The sequence below is a fragment of the Notothenia coriiceps genome, unplaced genomic scaffold, assembly GCF_000735185.1.
Source record: "Notothenia coriiceps isolate Sejong01 unplaced genomic scaffold, NC01 NC01_scaffold00008652, whole genome shotgun sequence".
Lineage (NCBI taxonomy): Eukaryota > Metazoa > Chordata > Actinopteri > Perciformes > Nototheniidae > Notothenia > Notothenia coriiceps.
Window position 1 is genome coordinate 22,901 of NW_011341353.1, and position 7,241 is coordinate 30,141.

At 42.0% G+C, this 7,241-nt stretch overlaps 1 protein-coding gene across 1 annotated transcript; it reads right to left on the reverse strand.

Moving 5' to 3' along the window:
* Positions 1-2,427: 2,427 nt before the first annotated feature.
* LOC104944695 (G0/G1 switch protein 2) lies at positions 2,428-3,962 on the reverse strand. The gene is made up of 2 exons (XM_010770268.1): positions 3,942-3,962; positions 2,428-3,594 (listed from the first exon to the last, which is right to left on the reverse strand). Exon 2 carries the CDS (start codon positions 3,549-3,551, stop codon positions 3,195-3,197), a length of 357 nt encoding a protein of 118 aa, XP_010768570.1. The 5' UTR covers positions 3,552-3,594; positions 3,942-3,962; the 3' UTR covers positions 2,428-3,194.
* Positions 3,963-7,241: the final 3,279 nt, after the last annotated feature.

Consider the following 7,241-nt stretch of genomic DNA (forward strand, 5'->3'; position numbering starts at 1 on the left):
TGACATACATCTGAACATTAATGACAGAGCAAACCAATGGCGGTTGATTAATGTCCATGTAGCCGAGTAAATGCAGTAATAAAATAATTAATTAGTAAAGTTTATAAATATACTGAACCAAAATCAGAAGATACCAGACTTGACACGATAAAGAAAATGCAATTTGCAAAAGTCAATGACCACAAAGACAAACAACAATGGGCCTAGAATATACCCCTGTGGGACATCAGCAGAATATTGATTACATCTGAATGATGTTTCTTATTTGTCTCATAATAATAATAATAATAATAATACATTTATTTTGGGGGGAGCCTTTCATAACACCTAGGACACCTTACAGGGTTACAAATTTACAATGAACATTTACACATTTTTTACAGTTTTACCTTACAAATTAAAACAGTGGATTTAGTGAAGTATCAGCCGGGGTAAGACAAGACAAACAACAGGAAATTGACTACAAAAGGACACAGGGTACAGATTATAAAGAAAATGGCAGTTTGAACAGGTGGGTTTTGAGTTGGGTTTTGAATGTTGTTATAGAATCAGACTGTCGGATGTGTAGTGGCAGGGAGTTCCAGAGTCTGGGAGCCGAGCAGCAGAAAGCTCGAGCACCCATGGTTTTGAGGCGATAGCTTGGGACGGTGAGAAGTCCTACGGACGAAGAGCGGAGGGTGCGGGAGGGGGTGTATTCCTGAAGGAGCTCGGTGATGTAGATGGGGGCAAGGTTATGGAGAGCTTTGTATATGAGTAGAATGTTTTTGTAGTCAATACGGTACCGTACAGGAAGCCAGTGTAGCTGAGTGAGAATGGGGGTGATGTGGTCGGATGAGTTGGTGCGGGTGATGATCCGGGCAGCAGAGTTCTGGATTATTTGCAGTCTATTGAGGAGCTTGATGGGAAGGCCAGTCAGAAGTGCATTGCAGTCAGGGCCGTGGGAAGTAGGGGTGCTGAGGGTGCTGCAGCACTCCCTGGTGGAGGACATGGAATCTGCACTTCCACAAGACTTGTGGAAGTGCAGATTCCATGTCCTCCACCAGGGAGTGCTGCAGCACCCTCAGCACCCCTACTTCCCACGGCCCTGACTGCAATGCACTTCTGACTGNCATTTTCAACCATGCAAGAAAATATAAATAGTCCTACAAATACTTTTTTTATTTTTTTTATTTCCTTCTTATTTTTGTCTAAGCTCAAGGGAGCCAGAGCAGGAGGCTTAAAGGGCCGCATGCGGCCCGTGGGCCGCGGGTTGCCGACCCCTGGGTTAGCCTTACCATAGATTACCCAACAAAAATACTCTGGAGCTGCCACTGCCCACTGGACATCCCTGTTTCATACACGTCTTGCTTTGCAAAGCAGATGTGAACTGCTTAAACATTCTCCAAATAATTTATGCTATTGGCCCTTAAATTAATTGATGAGCTCTTATACAACATTTCATATTTAAGAGTGTATGATTTGACACTATTAAAATAACATATCTAACAGACATGTCCAGGTTGATAGAGAGGGCACGATGCTAAGCATTACAGAAAGTAACAATGTTATGCCCTCTGGTGGTAAAGAGTTAGCATTACAGTCAATGGCATGGAAGAATTAAGTGAAAAGTATAATTTAGCTAAACTACATTTTATCTCAATTTTGCCATCTTGTGGCAAACTTTGTAGTCAATGGAATATAAAAGATTACAATACCCATGCAACAGCCAATTAAGAGACGTATGGGCCATCTGTGTAGAAGATGCTGAGGGACAGTTTTTAATCAGAAAGAAAGACAATACAAGGGTCCTTATAATTTAATTTGAGTTTTGCCTGTTTTGTTTTAATTAGCTTTGACTCTTGTAAAGGCAGAGTGTCCTTGTTAAATGAGTGTAGACACAATGGTATTGAATGTCTGATGAACCACACCAGCCTCACAACATTAAGCCATCATTGGAAGCCAGATCAGTGATTACAAATGTGAGTAAAACGAATTAATTGAACAATAACGCCTTGAAAGTGTCAGCGTTACAATGTGTGTGAAGTGACTTATAGAAAGAAAGGAAGGTTTTATGTGTTTATATGCCTGAAACCTTAATGGGTACCTAATTAAAGATTAAATATTGTTATGATTTCTGAAATTGTAATAATGGTAGTTCTCTAACAATCTGAAGAATTTGATGTATGTTTTGTCCTTGAATACCATGGATATTTTGATGCACAGGTTACCGCCTGCCAAAAAGAGACAAGAAGGGAGAGAAGTTTGAATGGGTTCTAACCTGCTGTGGATAATGTTACCTGCACTAACATAACACTGTATCATTGGATTTTTCAACTTTGCAATGTGTTTGGGTCAATACCAAAGTGATGCTAGAGAATTAGGTCGTGCTCTGTGAAGATCTGTCAGCCAGTACAAACTTTTTTTTATTATGTTTTTCTACATAACCACATATTGGTATGAAAACGATTGTATATTTACAGTATTTACACATCGCATAACGTTTCAACAAACATTCCTCTCATTGCATATCACTTACATCCACCAGCCAGCAGGTGGCGCTACACAGCAGCTCACCACAGGCAGGAAGCCTTTCAACACCATGAAGCCTTCACATAGTATTTCAACCTCAATACTATTTATTTACTACTATATATGAGAATAGATGGACCCTGTAGAGAGCAGTTTAGTTTGTCTGTTGCTGCCCAGGAGCAAAATAAGCATAGAGTTATGTGACACACATAATGAGTGTTTTTTATTTATTTAAGTGCTCATTTTGGGTTTTCATATCTTGTAACCCTGACTGCTTTATATCTACCTGCAGACCTAAAAGAATACTCCAGAGAGGAATATGTAGAATATGTCTGTTTTACTTCTACAACTCTACACTACTGTCTATGACTCATGTTCTAACAGATTAGTTTTCTTGTTGTTTTTTTGTGGACTTCACTTCACTGATTGATATAGGTTGCCCTATCAAAAGGTCTCGACTGATCCATGAAGGCTCTCATTGGGGGGTCTCTCATGTGTTTTCAATCCTTAAAGGTAAACCAAAACTAAACACATTTCCCAATGCACTTGAAGGCATCAATAATAAGCAGCACATAATGGAAGGCAGTTCAGACAGAAGTGCATACAAAGTCTCTGACGTGTTGCACCTCTCAGCAGCAGTTTCCTAATAAATATCTCGAGTCCTTGCATGGGGCCAACCCCTTGCTTCAGGAGGCGTGCGGCCGGTTGGCCATGCTGCGCTGGCTCAGTCTGTGGGACTGGACCAGGTTCATATTTTGGGTCGCAGCCCCATTTTCATGCACCAGCTTCTCATCCTCCTCCTCTTTCCCCCCCATACTGCATTGCCTCTCCATTGTTCTCTGCTCCCGGGCCAACATGAGTACCATCTCGGCGTCCATCGTCTCACCATAGGAAAAGGGCTGACACACGTTCTCCAGCAGGCCAATGACTGTCCCCAGCACTGCCAACACTGAACCCAGCAGGTAGACCTTCAGCAGACCCCGGCTGGGTCTCTGAGACAGAATCTCTCTGGCGAAGGGGATCAACTCCTGCATGCTTCCCATTTACAACGGTGAGACACAATGGTGGGCTAAGCGTAATACAGACCTGGGGAAAAAAATGATTTTAGAGGTTATCAGCTGTTTTCAGATAAACAATGTCTTTCATAATCCTTTTGATTCCACATCATTCACAACTGATGAGATTTTTTAAATGCGATTGTCTTTCCAGTGGTTGGACAGTGTATACTCTTTCATGTATATACACATATGATATGAAATATATGTAAATGTCATCAACAGTTAATTAATTGGAAAATAGAAATTCAACACAATGTAGGGTATAGCAATGTAGGCAATTGATGACTTTTGCAAACACAGTGACGATTTTTTCCATTTATGCATTTCACACACAGCACAAACACTAGTACTGAATACCAAATAATAAAAACTTACTGTGATTTAGTCTGGTGTTTGTTCGACTTACTTGTTGACCCTACTGAGCTCCAGTTTGTGGCAGAACACATCTTCCCTGGACACTGTCCTCATTTATAGCCCCACTCCCCCCACCCGCACAGTGTCACACAGCTGCTGAATGGTGGACTGTCAATGGAAATAAAAAGGATTTGAGAAACTTTGAGCCAGGTCTGTGTTGGCTTATTGCAGTCGTCACTGTCACTGGTGCTATGAGTAATATTCCATTATAGTATGGTTTACAATGGAGTGAGTGCTGTGTTATGAGTTTCATTCAAAGAATGAACAGTGTGTGAATATTGTATCCGTTTACCTTGTGAAGATAATGAGGACAAACCGGTACCATGCCGAATGTAAAGTACTGTACCATACCATGTACAGTATCATACCAACATGTTATATGTTGAAAATTAAAAGCAAGGGAAAAACAACCACAACTCGACCACTTGACAACGATGTTATACTGATACTTGCCGGCTTAGTATGTCTGTAACAGATTTGAAGACTTTAGACAAATAAGAACAATGTTGTGACATTGTTCCTTTTCATACTGAATATGACAGACTGTAAGAGAAAAATAAAGACCTTTTTCAACTTTAAAGCATCTAAACATGTCACAGTAGAGGCACAGAATATGAATATGAACCTAAAAAGGGCATAATAGTGAACCTTTAAAGTTCCTATTCCAACTAACGTCGTTATTTCCCCTTCAGAAAACTGATGCGACATCTAAAACTGAAACCGTTTGGCAATGTAACAGCTAATAGGGGTCCCCTTTAAATATACTGTGAAGTGTGTACATAGCACATTTATTGATTCTAGTTAGATGTTAGCGTGAATAAGTCAAAAGCCATGAATACATCAAAAGACCAAAAAAAGCAAAGGTAACAACAATGAACGTGATGTTCCTCAGGTGTTGTTAGGTTGGTGTGCACTGCTAGTAGCTATAGGCTGAAACCATACAGGTGATCAGGGCTTTCCATCCAGCTGATGGGAGTCCGTGTGGATCTTCCACATCAACAGTCTCCAAATCAGGGGAAAGGTTGTGTAAATCGAGTCCTCTGCAGCATTTCAGCTGCTGTGACCTGTATACAGAGTGGAACCAAAGAGAGGAGCAAACACAGAGTGGAACCAAAGAGAGGAGCACACACAGAGAGGAACCAAAGAAAGGAGCACACACAGAGTGGAACCAAAGAGAGGAGCACACACAGGCCCAATTCCAAACCACACCCTACCCACTCCCCCTCCGTGATGGAGTGAACTCCGTCTGTAGTCACACTCTCAGCTTAAAGAGGCTCCCTACTTCCAGATGGAGGGTGTAAAAACAGCGGCAAGCTTTGGGATGAACTCCCCTCTCTCCAGCTGAAACAGGAAATGCCATCATTTTTCGTAACAACGGTTTCAAATCAGCATCTCTTGAATTAAAAATAACAAAAATAAAACCCTAAAATGTTTGTATGGCATATATTTTTTGTAAACATATTTTTGTTTTAAAATCTGATGTTTGTAAACGGCTTCGTTTTTGCAAAAGTCAGTGTAAATATACACAACTTTTACCGTTTTCTAGACTAGACATGAGTACATTATCCTATGTTCAAACAAATAGGAAGTAACCATAAGGTTGTTAACATCTGTATGAAGATATTAAATAGCTCTTGTTGTGCAGTTTCAGGTGAAGTCAGGACCGATGCAGACTCGCTGTTGGGGAGCTTGATAACCCACTCCCCCTCCACACTCGTTGGTTTGGAACAGCACTTAATGTGGCGGACCCTCCGCGCGAACGCGCAAACGGAGGGGTAGTGTGTAGGGGGCGGTTTGGAATTGGGCCACATAGTGCTGACTCACATGGAGCAGCACTGAGAGTGCAGACGTGTGACGACACATAGAGAAGCAGAGATTACATGATTACATCAACTTGAATATGGGGATGGTATTGATTTCTGATTATTGTTTTATTGTTATTCAAATATTTTAAGAGAAAACTGGCATACACAATGAAAAATGTCTTTTTCCATACCTAAACGTTTACTCTTTTTCAAGAGCTAGCTTTCTAGTGTAGTGTAATGTTAAATTTGCTTCAATTCGTAGCCCTGATAGAATTTATAATTTCACTGCAGATTGGCTGAATAAGATTTAGCTAAATAAGTGATGAATGGCTGCATGGACATTTCACGTTTCAGAGGTGATTCTGTGCGTGCTGCCTAACTTACACCCCTAAATGAGAAGGAACCATCATAATCCTCAATATTAGTCACAGCTGTTCGTATGTCAAATGATTGTAGAGCCCATTATTCAAACTTTGGTGCTCCTGGCCCTCACTTGAATCTTTGGTTTACAATAGAGTGCCACAGTGACGCGTCCTAAAACCCGGAAGTAAGCTGCGCATGGGTTCCTTAGACAAAAAAGCAATGCAATTTCTCCATAGGGTATTGGAAAATAGCTCGAAATGAGGTCTGTGGCTGACACACACTTAGGACGCGTCACTGTGGCACTCTATCTTGCCATTTGTAGCTGTGAGGATACAGCGAATCAAAAGTAAACAGGGCTCTGCTCAATTCACACCTTGCTCCATTTAACAGAGACATATGAGTACTGGGTCCACTCCTATTCATCATACATCTCCTCCCCCTAGGCAAAATCCTCCGTCACCATGAGGTTCATTTTTACTGCTACGCCGACGACACACAGGTCTACATTTCCTCCAAACCCACCACTGCCCTCCCCCCAACCTCCCTCACCACCTGCCTTGAGGACATCTGGAGCTGGATGAGCAGGAACCTCTTGAAGCTTAACGTTAGCAAAACTGAGGCCCTGCTCATCGGCTCCAAATCCACCCTCACCAATTCACATAACACCCCAGCACCAAACATCGTCATCGACGGCTTCCCCATACCATTCGCTGCCCAAGTGAAAAGCCTCGGTGTCATTCTGGACGGCTCCCTCTCATTCGCACCACACATAAAAAACATCACCCGCACCGCCTTCTTTCATCTTCGGAACATCTCCAGACTCCGCTCATCTCTGTCCCAACCCAGCACTGAAATCCTGATCCACTCATTCGTCACATCCCGGATTGATTACCGCAATGCACTTCTGACTGGCCTTCCCATCAAGCTCCTCAATAGACTGCAAATAATCCAGAACTCTGCTGCCCGGATCATCACCCGCACCAACTCATCCGACCACATCACCCCCATTCTCACTCAGCTACACTGGCTTCCTGTACGGTACCGTATTGACTACAAAAACATTCTACTCATATACAAAGCTCTCCATAACTTG

Bases quoted from the DNA above. Each gene is read 5' to 3' on its own strand.
- LOC104944695 (XM_010770268.1), bottom strand. From the start codon at position 3,551: ATGGGAAGCATGCAGGAGTTGATCCCCTTCGCCAGAGAGATTCTGTCT.